Raw genomic sequence first — 20397 nt, 5'->3', positions numbered from 1 at the left:
CCCCCGGGAAAGGTTTAAAGGTTTTAAAGGCTGGGGGGGGGGGGGGGTGAAGAGGCGCTGTGGGCAGTCCCCCGGCATCATCATAATACAGGGCTATTATTATCTGAAAGAGCAGGCAAGGGTGCAACCACGACCAGCAGCACCTTAGAGAGGAGGCTTTGCAGGACTGGTTGCACAGATGGAGGGAGCGTGACGGACTGAGTAGTAAGGTAAGTAACATTTCTTATCCTTCTACCCCTAGACTTAATGTGCAAGGGAGCACCATGGCAAGAATCGTTTTTTCTTCTTGTACCCGGAGTTGGGCTTGAAGTATACATGTGATTGTTTAGTAAACACTATGGCTTATTCACCCCACTAGAAAGGTGGTAGTGAATTACAAATGTATGATTCCAAGCCCATACTCTACCATGAAGCCTCACCCCTCTGCACAAAAAAAAGTTAAACACTCTAATATTTCATTGGATCTCCTTTAGCTTTTATCACAGGACGCAGTCACTGTGGCAATTTTTCGATACGCTTATGCAATGTCATAACATTTATTTGATAGCATGTTTCTTGTTATACCAGGTTGTTGTGGAACTACAAGTCCACAACAACCTGGCACTGGCACTGCAAGACTAAGGCATGACTCCCGGAGACAGCGGGATTATGGGACTTGTAGTTAAAGCACAGCTGGAGGGCCAGAGTTGCCCACCCTTGGGTTACACTCATACTTGGAAAGTAACATGAAAAATTGTATAATTGCATATACCATCCCTAAAACCTACACCACCACCACCCCTAACCTCAATCCGGGGTGCACTTTCCAAGGAAATCCACCCACACACATGCATCACCAAGTTTGGTTATTGTTAGCAGAAAATTTCATTTAAAACTAAACTTTCCATCTGCTACTGTGGCACATAAAACATGTGCAGAGCGAGCTTACAATCCCTCCTCCCTTACCACTCTGTAGTTGAGCCTCAAGTCTTACAGCCAGGTCCATACCTCCGTACCTCCTGGGTTTGGGGAAAAGATTTACAGGAGCCTGTGTAATGACTCTCTGATTGCAGGTACAATGCTCTGCAGGCTTCATTGTAAACAAGTAGTTACAGGAGAACTATGGGGTGAGGGAATTACACTCATCCCCAAAGTTAGAGCCGATGTGTGACATTATAACTGTCACATGTCGGCTCTATTGATCGGGAAATGAGCGAAAACAGACCGCCGATCCGCTCACTTCCCGATAGTCACCACTCTCTGCAGGGAGATGATCAGTCACCGCTCCCCGCAGGGATTGCTCCCTTCCCTCTCTGATCTTCCAGTGCTGACTGGAAGGACAGACGAGAGAGGGGGCGGGCACAGCTGGCTCTGCCTTCAGATAGGCAAAGCCCGCTGTCACTCACACAGCTGGGTGGATCTCAAAAGTATTGTTGGGATCTGTCCCGGCTGTGGCGCTCTCAGCATATAGCGGGCAATAGCCTGGTATATACTGAGCTTTGTGTCACTGGAAGATGTTAGTATATGTCCTCCCGTGACCCTAAAGAGAACTATGGGACAAAAAGGTTACCTCATAGTTCTTTTTTAATGAACAATTGCAAAGGGTAGATTTAGCCTACTCTGAATTTAGATCACTGTGTCACCCGAGCTTGATATGCCTGGAGCAGATAATGTCACATACAAATAGTTGAAACAACAATAAAGCAACTGAGTGATACCTACCAACATTTTACATCACTTACCTCTTTGTCAGTTAGCTTGGCATGTGGCGGATACAAGGCCTGTGGGAAAAAGGTAGAAAATGGTGCTTTAGTATAAGATGTATGCAACATGATGTAATGATGAATTAATAAATGACAGCAATAAAAAAAAAATGAACAACTACCTACATATTGAATGCTAAACAAAAGTTAAAACAAAACATATTAAAAACGTATCTAAACATTCATTCTGTGCAAACAGATGCAAAAATGAATGTCTGTAATATATATTCTTTCCAGTTCGAATGTATGTTATGTAATAATGCATTTTGTCCGCAAAATGGAGCCGAGAAGCTCCTCACACTGGTCTCATTTCGACCGAGTCAACTAGCTTTATGCTAATGCACCATAAATGTGTGTTGGGACAAAACTGCCATTCCTTACCACCCAAAAATACATCTACAATGTGTGTTCTGGATTTTATGAAATTATATTTATAATCAACTTTTGTCTTCATATATGAGAGACTATTTCTGACATTTTGCAATAAATCAGTGCTCAGTTTTCTTATATACATCTGGACATGTACACCGTTTGACTACAGCTGAGATGGAACCACATTAAAGTGCAACGGAAGCCAAAACCTTTTTGTAGCTTTGACTAGAGTGGAGAGGGATTAGAATACCTGTCAGGTCTTTATCGCCGTCTGTGTCCCTGTTAAGGAGATTCACCCTATTTGTCCTGGTGACCATTATCACTGAAAGTGAACGAAAATCCCAATTTTGGGTGAGGTAATCAACAGAACAAATATAGATGGGAAATCTTCCAATGGGGACACTAGTTCTGGTGACCCTGATGACTACCAGAGATTTCCCATCTCTATTTGTTCTCACACATGCGTTAAATAAAACATTATCTACAATAGCACAAAGTTTTTTGTTCCTAAAAGGAGAAAGGTCAATCCTGGACATGTGCCGCCATGCTCCTGCGCTATAGTACACGGCAATGCTCAGATCTGAATGCTTTGTACGTTAATTTTATGTGCATTAAAGCGAGACCGTGGCCAATGCAAAATAACAGATGGCTCTGACTAAACACGTGTGCATGGGAGGGCACATTGGTTTTGGTGTAAATGGGCCCCTACTATGTGCTAACAATCTGACATGGTGAATCTATTGCAATGCTGTGCAAAAGGCCATCTTCTGCTCTCAATGTTCAATGAGACAGCAAATGTACTGATAGCAGAATTCACAGTCTGCTGGCTCAGCACAGAGCAAAGGTCCCTCGAGAAATTCCAGCAACATCCCTATTTATTATCCCAATCATGAATCACACATCACCAGCTCTGGGATTACATAACGAGGTAGAGGTGAAAGTCTGCAGACAGGAATGACACGGCGTGATCACGCTTCATCTATGTACAGGGCAAACCAGGGTCGAAGTCTTCCACATAGGGAATGAGAATATGATCTACTACTGACATCAGCACAAATAGCACACAACATGCACCTTCTACAAAAGCCACCAATACAACTATAACCACATTGGGGGGGATTTATCAAAACTGGAGCAGAGAAAATATGGAGCAGATTTGCACTGCAGCCAATCAGCATCTCTCTCTCATTTTCAAATCTCACCTGAGCAAACTGTAGAGAGATGCTGATTGGTTGCCATGGGCAAATGCTCCAGATTCTCTCTGCTCCAGTTTTGATAAATTCCCCCAACTGTATTTTATATTATTCAATGGTAATAAAGAGTGAAAAGTTGTGTTTTTTTGTTTATTACAATGAGGGGAATTTATCAAATCTGGAGATTTGCACTGCAACCAATCAGCTTCTCTCATTTTCAAATCTTACCTGAGCAAACTGGAAAGAGATGCTGATTGGTTGCTATGGGCTCCAATTTTGATAAATTCCCCCCAATGTCTATATTTAAAGTTTTCAGATTGAAATTAAAAGGAACAGACCACAAAAAGCAAGGACATAAAAAGTACAATCTGAAATTACAAGTAGAACATTCATAAATCACAACTCATGAAGTTATTTCTAATGCTAAATTAAAGATGAACTCAAGGATAAGCAAATATTATCTAAATACAAGAAGCATGTGTATTCTAACTTGAATCTTGGTGAGCTTTGTGTATTTCTTCCAGATCTGTGCAGTAATCCAGTGTGAAACTGCTTCTGTGCAGGAGCTTCCTGTAATAAAGACCTGTCACTGCTGCTCTCTCCTTGTGCAGGGTGACTGGTCTTGTCTACACCCCCTCCTGTAGTTTTCTGCAGGCAGCCAGTAGTGGTGGACTCTGCTGGGTTCCTCCCACGACTCTGCTGGGTTCCTCCCACAGCTCGGCTGGGTTCCTCCCACAGCTCGGCTGGGTTCCTCCCACAGCTCGGCTGGGTTCCTCCCACAGCTCGGCTGAGTTCCTCCCACAGATCGGCTCTCTGCACAGGCTATGTACAGTAGAGAAAGAGGCATACTAAATAAGTTTTTCCGAACAGCTGAAATTGTAGGTTTAATATTACTTTAAAGTGACATTAAAGTAAAAAAATGTTTACCTTCCCCAATGTTAGGTAAAACACTTACCTTAAATGATGTCTCTTAATCCAATCTTCCTCTTCTTTCCTATCCTTTTCAGCCTTCTCTCCAGCGCTGCGGCGGGTCTCCGATCCAGCGCTGACTCCTCTGTCCTTGCTGGCACTTCCTGTCCCACGGTGTCTGCATGCGGGTGCACGCGTCCATAGACATACCTTGCGTCCCTCCTCGCCTCCCGGCCAAAAATCCGAACTGCGCATGCGCCCGTCCCAAGATGCTTTGCGGCCGCCCGAGCAGTTTCGTTTTTTCGGACGGGAGTGCGCTTTTATCTACTTGCTAGCAGTAGATATATGCAAAAAAAAAAGGGTTTAGAAACCCTTCAAGCATTACGAACTTGGTCACCAACCCACATCCATTCTGCCAATTTGGCTAAATGCATCATACTGCGCTCTACTCCCGTTACAAAGAACTATGCAATGCAGTAGAGCACAATATGTTTACACTGCTGCCCTACTTCTCCGTGTCTAAAGTCGGGTATAAACGGGTAGATTTTCAAACCAACGTTTGTATGCAAAATCCCGTTGAAACGTTCCATAATGCTATCAAAGACTTGGTGATTGTCTTCAAAATTTGATTTGATTTTGGTTTTCATTTAACTGCTGATTTTGGAATGAATTGGAATGAATGGAGCTTGCCAACACAAACCACTGTTGGAATTTTGTTCAAACAAGATAAAGTTTTCAGCATACTTCTTGGAATTTTTCACCACTGCGGTCAAAATCGATCATCAATTTCACAGCGACAATGATTGGAAGGTCGAACAAACTTTCCAAAATCGATTTTGTTCTTTTAAAAATTCTAACTGTGTACACCCTACTTAAGTTCTTAAATGTGAAAGATTAAAGGAAGAAAAAATAAAGACAGATTCTTGGACTTATTAGAACTTTATTTAAACTATAGCGAATGATGTTGCTGATGTACACATAGCTGAATTCACCGTCAGACCGGGAGTGTAACCAACAACCATGTCTGCGTGGCTAATGCTGGCCTAATATAAGGCATTCTTTTCTTGTACAATCCCTACAATCCCTTGCTTTAAGCAGAGAATGTGAAGAGCTGTAGAAGGTAGTCCTTCTTGTACAGTCCTGCAGTCACAGGCAGCCACGTCCTCTGTTGGATGATACAACGCTAATGTTTACCCTATTATCCAGGCTCACTGCTACGTCTCTTGTAAACATTGTGTTGAACAAGTGATAACTCACAGATTTCTGACACGGACCTACAAATCACTGTATCACCACTGTCACTAAACCTGGGAAATTTAAACTGAGCAGATGATACAAAATGGATAAACCGAGGTTACCTTCTGATGATTAGGGAAGCACCGATACCGTTTATTCGGTATCGAGTACCGATACCAGTGCTTCCGCTGGCATGGAGCCGGCTTCCCGGGCAATCAGGAAGCCAGGCAGCGGGTAATGACATGCCGTCTGGTTCCTGATTGCCCGGGAAGTCGCCTCCATGTTGTTTGGTCCGCTCGATTGTGATTAGCCGAGAAACCGGCTTCCCAGCCGATCAGGACAGTAATGACCCACCTCCCTGACTGGCCGGGAAGCTGGCTCAATGCCGATTGTCCAGGAAGCCGGCTTCCCAGCCAATCAGCAAGGAGCTGGCTGTTCAGCCGGCTCCATGCTGATTGGCCAGGAAGCCGGCTTCCCAGCCAACCAGCAAGGAGCCAACTTTCCAGCCAATCAGGAAGCTGGCAGGCGGGTCATTACTCGCATCCCGCCTTCCTGATTGCCCAGGAAGCCGGCTCCATTTTCCCCTACTGGGAAGTTCCAGTATCGGGGAAGGTATTGGAGCATTTTGGCCGAGTACGGGTACTCGCCCTAATACTCGGTATCGGTGCATCCCTACTGATGATTATTAGATGTCTTAGGATGCCCTCATCTATCCAAGTCATGGTATAGCTAGCAGTAGTAAGTCACATTCAAAAGGACTTGTTATGGAACATGAAATCACTCATCCAAGACTTTTGGGTCTCAGGAACAAATCACAACATTCCTAAATGTAGTATATCGGAACAGAAGTCTCTAACAAAGACCTGTATGTGGGTGGATTTGAATACTTGAAGTTCCTTCACGTTGCTGTAGGAGGTTCTGCCTTGGCACCAGGCAGTGAATAAGGTGTGCCCTCCTACCACTGCATTGATGATACTCAGACTTGGATAAGTGGTGAAAAATCTTCATTACAGAAGAAGTCCAGTTAAAAAGGTACTAACTACCGCTATTTAGATCAGTAGATAATAGATATAGATAAATAAGAAAACCTTGACTTTCCCCAACATAACTGGCTTTTCATCCTCAGCCCTACGGGCCTGTGAAGTTGTCTATCCCAATAAATGACTCATAGGCAGTGTCAGTAGGCAAGGAAAGACCAAACATTGCAGGGAAAATGCAGCTTGCATAGCTTCAACTAACTAAATATCTGAATTTACTGCCAATTTTGACCTCTGATGTTCGCAGAAGGTAACCTTATGCATTTTCACATTACGAGCCAAGTTGGAACTGGTTTGGTAGGTGATCATTTTCATGAAAGAAAAAGTAGAAGGTCAACTAGAAGTAAGATATTGTTTTATAGTCAAGTGTTGCTGAAATCACGATATATTGGCCATTTATCTCTTTTTAGCTGCCACACAACCATAGCCCGAGCTTGAAAAAAAAACCTAGGGTCAATCTGTTGGAGCACATGAATGCAATGCTTGCCAATTAGACGATTTCCAGTATCCTTCAGGATTCATTGCCTTAGATCTATAAAATCTGGAAGCCTTGGCTTACTTACACCCCTACATCTCTTAATCCATCTAGTCATAGCTTTTTGTAGCTTATTCTTCTATCTTGGGCCTGAGTCGCCAGAAATGGGTGGGGGACCACAGCTACATCCTTTTTGCTTATCCTTTTCCATGGTCTTCCTTCATTCCCCTTCTTGCTTTGTTGTACACTCCACCTCTTCAGCCCTTCCTTACCCACCTCTACTTTATGTTATTTCCCTTCCCCAAACACTTTCCTCTACCCTCATGCAAATGTCCAGTGTAGCCACCCATGCTAAACTATGTTCCTGAAGGTGGCAAAACAGTGACTTTGCATATTGGTCCCCTGCATTTATACTGCTTTCAGTGGCACTAGTGTTGTTCCTGTATACTCTGTTGAATTCCTTCCCCAGCGTGGGCTATACAGCGGTCATACTAGAAATTAAATATATTGAAGAAACCGAAATCCCGATATTGAAACTCAAATATCATAAAATCAGGTCATTTGTGATGAGGTCAAGCTTTATTAAAAAGTACCATGCTGGTTTGCTGCTGGAAGTAAATCTGTTAAAGGCTTAGTTGCCCTTAAAGAAGAAATATGGGTAAAATTGTTGTCAACTCTTGCGGTGGAGGAATGTCTGCACTGCAAGGGGTAAGTGCTTGTTTTTGTCTAGGATGTAAAGTAAAAAAGTTATACTCCCCTAAACGTCAGAGCTGGCTGGCTGTGACAACGAACCCTCCAGCCTGTCTCTTCCTACGCTTCAGCAACTGAATGTCCCTCGGCGTCCTCACATCCAACACAGAGTGTATTGCACATGATGACTCAAGGATCCTTAGACTGCTGCAGGGGGAAAGACCGGTCTAAGGGTTAGTTCACACCAACCTTCAACCCTGGCCGAAACGCACTTGAGCCTGTGCATTGAACTCAATGGCACCGCAGCCACGCCCTCCAGCCGCTGTGTGATCGGCCGCACGAAAACATGTGGCACATCAATGCCTGCGTTCCGGTCCAGTGCGGTCAGAAAAAATGCCCCAATAAAAGGGGTTACGAATAATTTTTCCTGGAGTTCTTTTACAAATTTGATAGCCTTCATAGGAAGCGGTATCACAAACGGGTTTATTTAAAAAACTTCCCCTTGTATTGGACAGGTAAGATTATCGTGTTTATTTATAAAACGTACACCTAGTATATAACTGGGCGGATGATGGTTGCACTGCACTAGCACCCCTAAATGGCACTGAGAAGTATAGGAAATTTCTACACTCCCCACTCCCCTGCACCATCTAGGGGCGTTCCAGCAGTGTCATCACAAGGGTGGTGCGGCCAGCACCCAGGTGACACCATTGGAGGGGGTCAAGCAAAACAAATGGCAAACGCACTCTCTTTTTAACCTTTTAACCTGGGAAACTTTTTGCTGTACCTTTGGAGGGGTGACACCAAAATGACTGACATTCATTTTGGTGTCAGCCCGTCCAAAAGTCGGGCACAGTGTCAGTGTCCCGACAGTGTCAGGAGAGAGGAGGGGACGCGGTGACATACCTCTTTCAGCCGGGTGAACGTCCCCACCTCTATCTATCTATCTGCCGGCGTCCATCACCAAGATGGCCGCCGGCAGGCGGCAATGAGATGATCACGCATGTGCGATGACGTCATCGTACATGCGCATGGTGACGTCATGTGCATGCACAATTACGTCACCGTGGGGTGTCACCCGGTCTCTGTTCCGGGTGACACCCGGCCTCGGGCTCCCCTGCGGTCCAGCCTTGCGAACGGCATTCTCCCAGCTATATACTAGGTGTAAGTTTTATAAATAAACCCGATAATCTTACCTGTCCAATATAATATGCTGATTGTCATCAATGTCTGTGCAAAAGAGAGCAGAAAGCTATTATGACATCCTGTTTTTATCTGGTTCATAACGCAGCAATGAAGGAAGGAGTAGGAACACACACACACACACACACACACACACACACACACACACACACACACACACACACACACACACACGGACTGCTTTAACAATGTTGGGTGATTGTTTATGGTTCTATAATGTATATTTCCCAGCAGAATAAAGAGTATGCCTTCATATAATAACGTCATATAATGTATATTTCCCAGCAGAATAAAGAGTATGCCTTCATATAATAACATCATATAATGTATATTTCCCAGCAGAATAAAGAGCCTGCCTTCATATAATAACGTCATATAATGTGTATTTCCCAGCAGAATAAAGAGTATGCCTTCATATAATAACGTCATATAATGTATATTTCCCAGCAGAACAAAGAGTATGCCTTCATATAATAACGTCATATAATGTATATTTCCCAGCAGAATAAAGAGCCTGCCTTCATATAATAACGTCATATAATGTATATTTCCCAGCAGAATAAAGAGTATGTCTTCATATAATAACGTCATATAATGTATATTTCCCAGCAGAATAAAGAGCCTGCCTTCATATAATAACGTCAATGACAGGCTTTAGGCTGTGCTTAAGTATGATTAAGTTAAACACGCATATGACATCATGAATGAGATTTGTTCAGCTGTTACCAGGGGAAAATACTAACAAATATAAAAGAGCGCAGTCAGTTCTTGGCAGTCACTGCACTGTGACATGCTTCCAAGACTAACAAGATCTAACCATAGAACATACGCATGAAAATGGGACACAACTATGGCAATGAACACCAACCAGCTCTGCTAGAAGATTCACGCAGTGTATTTAAAGAAGGAAGATATAACTCATAAGAGGTTAATGCCAAAGGTGTCGTGTGTGAAACTAGATCTAAGTGCCATCCAGCAGAATGACAACAAGCCATTCATTGCTCTTACCAATTGTATTTATACTGTCATTGGAAGCAGAAAATAATTCACCTTTAAAGCAGAACTTTGGGCAAAAATGTTGTTTAACCCTTGCAGTTGAGCTACCCCCAAACTGCAAGGGTTAACTGCTCATTTTTATCTAGGCAAAAATAAAAAAAAAAAAAAGAAGTTATTCTCACCCGATCCACCGAGCTAGCTGGCTCATAGACCGGTCCTTCCAGCCTCGCTCTCCCTCCACTGCAGTGGTCTAAGGATCCTCGAGTCATCACGTCCAATACACAGGATACACAGAGACATATCATCACTGCAGTGTAGGAGGAGAGAGGCTGGAGGGAGCGCTGTCACAGCTGGCCAGCTCTGAGAATAAGGCGAATATAACTTTTTTATTTCGGTCCCTAGATGAAAACGAGCATTTAACCCTTGCAGTGCGGGGGTAGGCACACTGCAAGGGTTAATAACAATTTTGCCCGGAGTTTTTATTTTATTTAAACTTACTATGGCAGAAAGCTGCAGTGTGGTTTGTGTGTAGAAACTATAGTTAAAGCTAAAACTATGAGCACAGAAATAATAACCATAAAGACTATAAATCCACTTTGTGTGCACCAAATGCCTTTGCAACCCAAGATATTACCATGGAAAAGTACTGTGCTGTACATAGCCTGTGCAGAAAACTGTAGAGGGGACCCAGCCACTACAAGCTGCTGCAGAACACTTCAGGAGGGGGCAGATACAACAAGACTAGTCACCCTGCACAAGGAGAGAGAACATTGATTGGTCTTAATCACAGGAAGCTTCTGCACAGAGGCAACGCACAACGCAACACACTGGATTACTGCACAGATCTGGAGGGATGGGGTACAATGCATTATTTCAAGGGAAAGGGCTGGTCTGCATGTCAGCCATTTTTCGCAAATCCCATTGTTTACATGTGTACCCAGACTCATGCACTGCCCCAAACTCAGACCCTCTGTGTTCAAGGCAGTGTATTAAGTGGGGTACACATGGTTCTATTTTTTTTTTCAACCTGCGGGCTGAACAAAAAAAAATAGAACATATTCCTCCATCAACACATACGAGCTTTGTGCAGAGCAATCCCCTCCTTTGTGCATTGTATTTGATCATCGGCTAGCGGCTGCTGTCAGAATACGGGAATGGAGCTAGCAGCTGATTGCCACTCTGTTTGGTTGAGAATTTTCAACTTGCTCCTTCGATCAGTTGATTGAGGGATGCCTGGCAGAAGGGCGCCCACAGCATCACCCATGGCACGAATTTAAGCCAGTTCATCAGGAACCAGCAGAAATTAGAACCATGTATACCTGGCTTTAGTCCAGGTACGCATGAAAAAAAAAATGGGATTTGTGCATATATCTGTACAGACGCAGCTTCAGCCAGCCTGTTAATGATTTCTACAAGCTGGTCGTGCGGCAAAACTGTGACTGCCGGAGAAAAATGCCCATTATGCACGTTGTACGCCCATTTCCAGTCATGTGCATGAGCTCAATGTGAGTTATTTGGTTACATTTTTGGTTCACGTCGTCCTTTTTCCATCCGAGCAACGCAGCTTCTTTCAAATGAAAAATGCAACGTCGAGCATGAAAAAGCTGCATTTGACCTGCTTTGTCTGAAATGTAAATGCATTTTAATAAGACATGCTTTACATTTCAAATGTACATCAAAACGCATGAAGGCAACACCCATCAACATGAGCCCTTACTACCCGTTCATTGGTCACCATACATCCTTTTTAACTGGAGCAGAGTTTTCTTTAAAATGACTACAACAGAGACCTATACAATCTGCTGACCTTAATCACATCCAGAATGGCTTTACCATTAACCTGAAGCCATTAGGCTGTGAGATTTGAACAAAGTGTAACATTCTCCTTGTGCGATCTCAGATATCATCTAAATATTTGATTACAAAAGTAGATTGTGTTATCTGCTGATAAACCGCAACTTCCAAATTACGCATTACTTATTATAGACTTTCACCTTCAACAAGAAAGACATACCGGGGTATAATCTGCAGAAATGCAATACATCCAGATTTTACCTCGATTTAGAATAAAACAGAATAGAAGACATAGGCGTGCACATTGTTATTTAAAGTATACGTGCACTTCAAAACAAAGCGTACTCATTTGCCCCCATTTACCTGACTTAAACCTATTCACCCTTCTGCTCCACAGATGCTTACTTACCCTAAGCCAAGGGCCGCAGCCTCTGGCGTTTGTTTACATCCAGAGCTGCAAGTTTTTCTGTCCTGGCCGCCCTCTACATATTACAGTCCTATAGACTTATAAAAGGGGTGTGCCCTGAGGCTGGAGATGAAGAGAGTCTGCCCTATAGAAGTCTATGGGGCTGTAATGCACATGTGCGGTCAGCAAAGTAAAGACTTGCAGTGTTGGATGTAAACAAACACCGCAGGCCACAGCCATTGGTTTTAGGTAAGCAAGTTTCTGTTTTTGAGGGAGGAGGGTGGGTTTAGGTTAGGTGAGCAGAAGGGGCAAAGAGCATAGGTGCACTTTGATTTTAGGAAGCACTCCATCTATTTTTTGTCCTGAAAGTGTAAAGGAAATAGCTAGAACCCCCACCAGATCTTAAAGGAGAACTATGAGGTGAGTGAAAATCCCTTATCCTCATAGTTCGAGCCGACCTGTGAAAGTGTCACATGTTGGCTCAATATATGGGGAAGTGAGCGAACACATACCGCTGCTCGCTCACCTCTCGATCATCTCGCTGCAGAGAGCGGTCACTGTCAGTCACCGTTCCCCGGAGGGATTACCCCCCTTCCCTCTCCGATCCTCCAGCGCTGACCGGAAGAACGGATGGTGGAGGAGCGGGCACAGCTGGCTCTGCCTCTGGATAGGCAGAGCCAGCTGTCATTCAAGCAGCTGGGTGGATCTCGACAGTATTGTCGGGATCCACCCTGGCTGGGGCGGTCTCAGTATACCGCGAGCTGTAGCCCGCTATATACTGAGCTTTGGGTCATGGGAGGAGGTTAGTATATGTCCTCCCGTGACCCTTAAGAGAACTATGGGGAAAAACACTGACCCCATTGTTCTCTTTTAAGGCCCCATTCACACTGAGTTTGACGCTGTGGCTGGGATTCCTGTGGCAAGAATCCGTAAGTGTTTACCATAGGAATCCAATTCAGATGCAGCCAAGTTGATGACAGGGTGACAGCGGCTGCATCTGCCAGTCCATATGTAATAGTATATGGTATGATTACCTGCAGTTCGGGATAGATGATTGTCCCTGGATGCATCCACCCTAGATAGATGACTCAGACAATCATCTATCCCAAACCGTAGGGAATCGTACCATGTACTATTACATATGGACTGCCACCGACAGATGCAGCCGCTGTCACCCTGTCATTACCATGAATAGTCACAGCGGCCACACCTTTATGGACACCTGGGATTCCTCCTGCAGGATTCCCCAGCCACAGCATTAAGCCCCGTGTAAATGCTGAAGAGAATTATCTGCACTTCCTGTCCCAATGACACAACAGCAACCTACATCTCTCCCAACATCCACAGCTGTAAAAAGAAAAATAAATCTATAATAAAGCGGGGGAAGTTAGAGCCTCTGCCAGGTTTGTATTACGATCCATGTTCAGGTGTGTCACCGATATGGGAAATTAAGGAAAATCTCTCTAACTGGAACAATAACAGCAAAGAAAAATCCTGATAGTAGCGATAACTCTTTAGCTCTACCCAAAAGAAAGAAAAATCATTTTTGGCTGGAGCGCCACTTTAACAAGCCTGACAATGTGTAGAAAGATATATTTCCAATGCTGTTTTACTCTTTGAATACACTGTGCTCCTAACCCCCCCACCCCCCAGGGTGAATTATGCATTACCCATGGCAATTCAATTAGTTCATCAGACCAAAACCAAAAGAAAACCAACAATACTTGGCCTGTTCTGGGTACACACTGTGCAATGATTAGCAGTTATGTCACAAGGCCGACACTTGTTATGTTCAGAATGTAACATGGAATTCTTTTCATCCATTTACTGATAAACGCTCCTGTTCCAGGATGAGCAGATCATGTGAATACAAAGTGCTGTACAGATCTGTTCAGTGCACGATGCCCTCCATACAACTATTTAGAACACATGCACTAAAGAGTTCCATATCAACTGAGTTATGAAAATGAACTTGCCAGCAACAGCCAATTAGATTACCGCACACCTACACTAGAAGGTTACTACAGGCGACTATTATTTTAACATGTATGTAAAGCCAAACCTTTTTATATAGTTTTGGACAGAGCAGGGAATGATTCACATCTCTGTCATTAGGGGACAGGAAGTGTGCTATTTGCAGGAGCCGCAGGCGAAAAGGGAAAAAGCCTGGAAAAATTAAAATGAATGCAGCCACCATGCATACGGACTGGTAAACTGCAATATATTACATTTTTGTTTTGGGGTTGCTCCATTTTTGTGATCCTGTTTCATGTTACATCCATATTTAGGATGTAACATGGTCACTATCCCCAACCCCCCACCCTCAAACTGCCCCCACCACTTACCTGAATAGCAGGGTTCTTCTCCCTAAAGCGTCCGGTGCATTTTTTAATTTGCATGGCTCCACCTGTACAGCCTAATCATTAATTCACAGATCCATACACAGGGTTTTGTGAAAGGTAAGACTTCAAGTCTCATCAGCCATCGCAGCAGAGGGATTCATAGACCTCAATGGAGCACAACTACAGTGACATCACTGCACTTGTAGTCCTCTGATTACTTCTTCCAGCCACATTACAGCAGGTCCATACCTTGGTACAAAAGCAGCTTATCCAGCACTCAATTCCAAGTTCCAATGATTCATTATACACAGGAAGCAGTAACAAGGGACACAGTTTGCTTACACGATTCAGGCGCGAGCAGCCTTGATCTTCACCTATGATTAAGGCCACTCATGGCTGACTTGCACAAGCAGATCCTGTCCTTGGTAAGGTGCTGTCTGTGTATAAGTTATTAGAACTTAGAAATGAGTGCCGAATTCATTGCTTTTCTATTTGGAAATAAACGGTAACCCTTCCGTGTACTAATGCACCCCTAAACAAAGGATGCACCATCAGGGTAGAAGAGGCACACATTTTATTTGTGCTTGCATACATATTTGGGTTTGGAGGAATAGTCTGCAGGAGCATGTGCATTGCACCCACACTCCTCTAATCCTAGGTGCAATGCAGGAATAGATACAAGATATTATTACATGCACATTTTTGCTTTTATCAATGTGGATGCATTTATTAAATTTTTATGAAAAGGTGGACTATGCCTTTACATATTCCTCTACTCCATCAAAAACAAAAATCTTTTAAATACCACTTCCAGGAAAAACAAAAACAGTACCCTTGCAGTGGGACTAACCCTGCAATACAAGGGTTAAGTCAGGAGTGGTCAACTCCGGCCCTCCAGCTCTGCTTTACCTACAAATCCCAACATGCCATGCCTCTGGGAGTCATGCTTGTAACTGTCAGTCTTGCAATGCCTCATGGGACTTGTAGTTCTACAACAGCTGGAGTGCTGGCGTTTCCCACCACTGGGTTAAGTGCATGTTTTTGTCTAGTGGACTGGAATAAAGCCTTTTTACTTACCTGATCCCTGCTCCCGTCAGGCTGCCAGTCAGGTCCCCGCAGCCTCTTCTCCCCTTTACTTTGGAGGTCTAAAGACCGCTGACATCATCACATCTAATGCAGGTTTCTATAGACCTGCATTAGATGTGAGGACGCCAAGGGACAGTCCACCCACCAGGGCAAAAGATGAGAGTGCGGACCGCCGGCGGAGTGGGGATCAGATAAGTAAATCTGCTTTACTCCAGCCCCTAAGCATAAGGGAGCACTCAACCCTGAAAGTGCGGGCGTATACCCTCTGCAAGGGTTGTTTTTTGTTTTGCCCAGATGGGCTTTAATAGAGGTCTATGTACTGACCCAGAAAGAGGGACCATTGCAGGGGAGGTACTTGTAATAAAAGGGACATTTGGGAGCTACAAGGAAGAAGAGCACAGTGTACACAGAATGAACTCAGCAGAGCCATTAGTCCAGGGCTGATCATACAGGACAGGTCCAATAATAATTAAAGTGACAGAAGAAGTTGCAGAGCCCCCTCACTCCACTTTCTTACCTCCACTGTCTGGCCCAATTCCAGATCGAATCCCACCACACAGATACAATGCAGCCAGGAGGCGAACCGATCCCATGGAAGACACAAGGGCTCCCCGCTGGGGGTCTGCGCCTCCTCGCTCCCCTCCATCTCCAGGGCAGACATGTCTAAAGCCACCGAGCTTCCATCCAGCCGTCAATCAACACTCCTACGTCATCACTGAGCGCCGGCCGTCACTTGCTGACGAAGAAGGGGAACTCCTCATCCGCCAGGAAACGTTGCCATGGCGACCAGCGCTGTGTATACAACACACTCACAGCGCCACCTGCCCTATTGTTGGGTCATGGGTGGTCTGCTGGGGCCGCTGTATTCATGTTCAGTGCATAATTGCAAGCTGTGCCTGCTCTCCAAGGAAATAGAGATCTGTTCTTGGAAATGGTTGTGCACATTGTCTCAGTTGCACAATAAAATAGAATGATAGTAACATTGAGGGTGCCTATAGGCATGAGATAACAGTCTATTCATTTGGGGGGAGTGTGTGTATGGGGCTCAAGCAGACCCCAGGGTTAGAATAATAGTAGTTGGCAAGATTTAAAAAACAACCCTTGTCTGACAGCTGTTTTGTTTTTTTTCCTTAGAAAGTCAGTGATGGAAATCTCTGCCTCACCAGTCCTCAAAAGCCAAGAAGTACTTTTATTTCATTGCTATGTGGTGGGTCGCAATCCACTGCATTGCACTGGCAACCTGGAGGAGTTCTGACGCAGCTGCTGTATAGAATGCCCCCCAAAAATAACACTTCCTGTTTCTGTGATTGGCTGATTTCGACAGATTTCTGCACTACAAGTAAAAGTAAAATTTTACGCTTTTTTAAAGGAATAGGAATTTTACTTTATGTGGAACATTTCCTAAATCTGGCCATACGCCTTACACCCATCGCAAGACTTGTCATCACAATAACATAAATAATAAACATACAATTCTTGCAATGGTTGTAAGGTAATGAAAAAACGTGCGATATGGCCATCTTGGACAGGCAGATCTTACTTGCGATCATCGAAAGCCCCCCCCACTGAGGGGCGGGCTTCCGATGACTGCAATGCTCAACGGGCAGTGTGCGCTTGCGCACATCGGCCCATGCGGCATTTGTCTTACGAGCAGGCCACAAACCCGCCGACAATCGTACGATTCTCGGCGGGTTTTCGAGCCTGCTAGTAAGACAAAAGACGTGCACCGTACAGTAAAAACGGTCGCACGCCTTCCATACACCTGCCGATTATCGTACGATCGTGGGATTTCCCGCGATTATCGTACGATAATCGGCATGTGTATGGGCACCATAAGAGTTCATTACTTCTGAAGTAATGCAAACACTGCACCATTCCTCATTAGAACACAGAAAGTCCACCAGCTGGTTATAATGAACCCAGACCATCCCATTCAGGAATCAGTTATCAAAGGACATGCTGCAACAAACTGCTACCGTTAGGAATCTGCATCAACGTTTGTTGAAATCATTGCAATGTACATTGATCACCCAAAGATTGATTTATTCTAAACAAAAGTGGAATTACTCTTTACGCTAAGGACTCTGAAGAAGACACTCGGCCACAACTCAAAGCTAAATAAAAAGCGGTTTAATCTTAAACTCCGTAAGGTCTGTCAGAGCAGTAAAACATGGAACTCCCTTTTGTGGTATCAGCTGAGAATGTAGATTATTTAAAAAAAAACTTTTAAAAGAGTTTCTCAGTTCACAAAATATACAGGGGAACGGATGTTCATAATGACACACACACACACACCCTCCCCCCCCCCCCCCCCCCCCCCCCACCCCCAGATGGACCTGTGCTTTTCCTGCCTTACAAACTATGTAATTATGACATAAAAAAATAGACATAACTCTAGAAGTCTAAACTTTCTCAGTTGGTTAGCCTGTGTTGTTTTCGCCTTCATCACTTCTTGCTGTCCCTAAACAGGTCGGTGACTTACAAAACTAGACCTCGCCTCCCCTTCCTCTCTGGAATGTTTTCCAACTGCGTCATTACCTCAGGGTCGTGCTGAAGGAGAGATCGCTGACCTCGATGTCTTCTCAGTATGATAAGCTTTGTTCTGAACAAGGCCCACTTCGGCACTCTTTGTCTCAATGATACTCTTTACTTATACGACCACCTGAGGATTTTACTCCTCGTTTTGTCTCTCAGCGGGAGAAAGACCTTGGCTGTTCGTTCTCAGCCGAACAAAAGGATTTAATTCTTTACTTTGCCCACAAGGCCTCTGTGGCGTATAGATTCCAAGGGGCAGATTGCAAACTCCTCTCTAGGTGGTATCTTGTCCCTCGGAAAATGCATAGAATGTTCCCTCACTCCTCACCACCATGCTGGTGTTGCGGATCTTCTGAAGGGATGTTTTTGTATATTTTTTGGGAAAGTCCTGACCTTCGCCCTTTCTGGACCGCGGTACACGACTTGATTCTTAAATTAACAGGTGACCTGGGTGACAATCCCGCCTCATATCTGCTTCACCTTCAAAACCTTTCCAAACGCCGTTACAAAAAGACTTTGCTTAATAATTTATTAAATGCAGCTGAAATGTGTGTTCCACTTTTGTGGAAGCAGAAGTGTGCTCCTACGGTTGCTTTGTGGCTCACCAAGATGAGCGAGATCAAGGACATGGAAGATCTTACTTTGGCTTGATACAACAAGCAGGAACAATTCAATAAAAAATGGTTTTATTGGCGCAAGTTTACTTTTACGGAGGAATATTTTGCCTGCTTGCCCGGAGGGGTCTCTCAGGGCCTGTGACGGGCTACAGGGTGGATGCTTCTGGTTTAGTCTGAATGGTTTGCCCTCTCCTTGATCCAAACACGCTGGGTTTCCCCTTACCCTCCCCTTCTTCTTCCCACCCCATTTATTTTTTTTCTTTCTCCCTCCTCTTTTATCCTCTCCCAGTCCTACTGCCTTTTTCTCTACTTCCTCTCTTCTGCTTCTCTTTACTGTCTCCATGCATTCCTTCCCCTTTGCTTTTGTTTTAAATTCTGGAGACCTAGTGAGTCCTTGCCTTATTATATTTTATTTTTAAGTTGTTGTTTGTGCATTGTAGAACAATGTAGTGCTTGTCTCCACAAGTGCTCGGTTATACACATCCGACTAATGCCTCTTTCTGTTTCCATGACATTTCTTTTGAACTGCTGTATTTTTTGTGCTTTGTTTTTTTGTTTTTTTCTTTTTGTATTCTGTATTGCAAAATGTTAAATAAAGAATTTACAAAAAAAAAATTGACAGAAACTAAAAGCTGTGCCTTTATTTATTTTGTGCTGATCTACCAGGTTTAGTACCTCAGGTGTGCCTGTCCTTTCTTGTTCAGTCAGCCCAAATATGTTCCTCAGTCAGCTTTTCAGCCAGCGCTGGCTGTGGCCTGTCTTTTGTGCAGAGAAGAGGAGGACATGGAGTATGAATGGGTAGATCCTCCATGATTGCCTTTTATAGACATTCTGCAAGGTCTCTCTTATTGTTGAAATGCTGGAGGATGCTGTGTGTATAAGATTTTCTTGACTACTTTCTCTAGAGAAATTCTATCCGATTATTGAGAGCTTTGTATGTAGATAATCAAACTATATTCAAGCAGATGACTTGACTCACAGAGCTGGTCTGTTGCGTTTGCATCCACATTGTGGTTGCAGTTGCAACACTGGGGCCCCCTTGTGGCCCAATCTGGGTTCGGCTCTCATTCCTGACCTCTCCTTCTGAAAATGCCAGTTCCGTGGCTGTCATGCTGACGACCTTCTCCCTTACCCAGGGCAAGTATAAAGATAAGGACTTTTAAGCCCATCTATAGGATAATACCACTCTCTAACTGATTGCTGGAGTAAAAAAAAAACCTGTCTAAATGTCCTTTTAAGTTACCTAAAGCTGTGGAGACGTGATGCTCAGGTTCTGATTCATGCCTCTTCCATTGTTTTTTCCTGCAGGGTCCTTCTTTGAGTATCCACGTCACTGCCTACATTACAGGGACACTTTCCCTGTGGCAGGGTCCTCTCAGGATCCAGAAGTGAAGTGACATCATCAAAAGGGGATGCTAGGGGTGTCGCTGCTATTTAGGGACCATCTGCAGTGCTGGATTAGCAGTCTCCTGGAGCCAGCAAGGTATATGAAGGGGGAATCATGGGTGAGTATAAAAATGCTTCACAAGGTAAAGAAAAATAAAAACCCCACAGGATGGGTTAGAGGGGGTGGGAAGGGGGGTCAAAGCTTTCCTGCAGTGTGTATTTAAATCCTTATTGAACTTTCAGTTAAAAACAGCTAACAGCAATCCAAGTGCATCAAAAGAAAAGGTGTGCAAAGTTGTAGAATTTTAAAACATCCACAGCAAGGCAAAGCCTGTCCTCTGCCAGCATGTTCTAGAAAAGGACCTTTGCTCTCGGTGT

At 44.1% G+C, this 20397-nt stretch overlaps 1 protein-coding gene across 1 annotated transcript in view; it reads right to left on the bottom strand.

Moving 5' to 3' along the window:
* The window catches only part of DENND6A (DENN domain containing 6A), a 58253-nt gene extending 42063 nt beyond the window's left edge, over positions 1 to 16190 (bottom strand). The window contains exons 1-2 of the mRNA XM_018556276.1: positions 15999 to 16190; positions 1722 to 1760 (exon numbers count right to left, since the gene is read on the bottom strand). Of these exons, the coding sequence (XP_018411778.1) occupies positions 1722 to 1760; positions 15999 to 16142 (183 nt within the window). The 5' untranslated portion in view covers positions 16143 to 16190. The remainder of the gene's footprint in view (positions 1 to 1721; positions 1761 to 15998) is intronic.
* Between the last annotated feature and the right edge of the window lie 4207 nt (positions 16191 to 20397).

The sequence above is a fragment of the Nanorana parkeri genome, unplaced genomic scaffold (genome assembly GCF_000935625.1).
Source record: "Nanorana parkeri isolate BGI_ZX_2015 unplaced genomic scaffold, ASM93562v1 scaffold231, whole genome shotgun sequence".
In the NCBI taxonomy this organism is placed as follows: Eukaryota; Metazoa; Chordata; class Amphibia; order Anura; family Dicroglossidae; genus Nanorana; species Nanorana parkeri.
The sequence above is the reverse complement of the archived record's forward strand: the minus strand, read 5'-3'. Positions and strand labels throughout refer to the sequence as shown.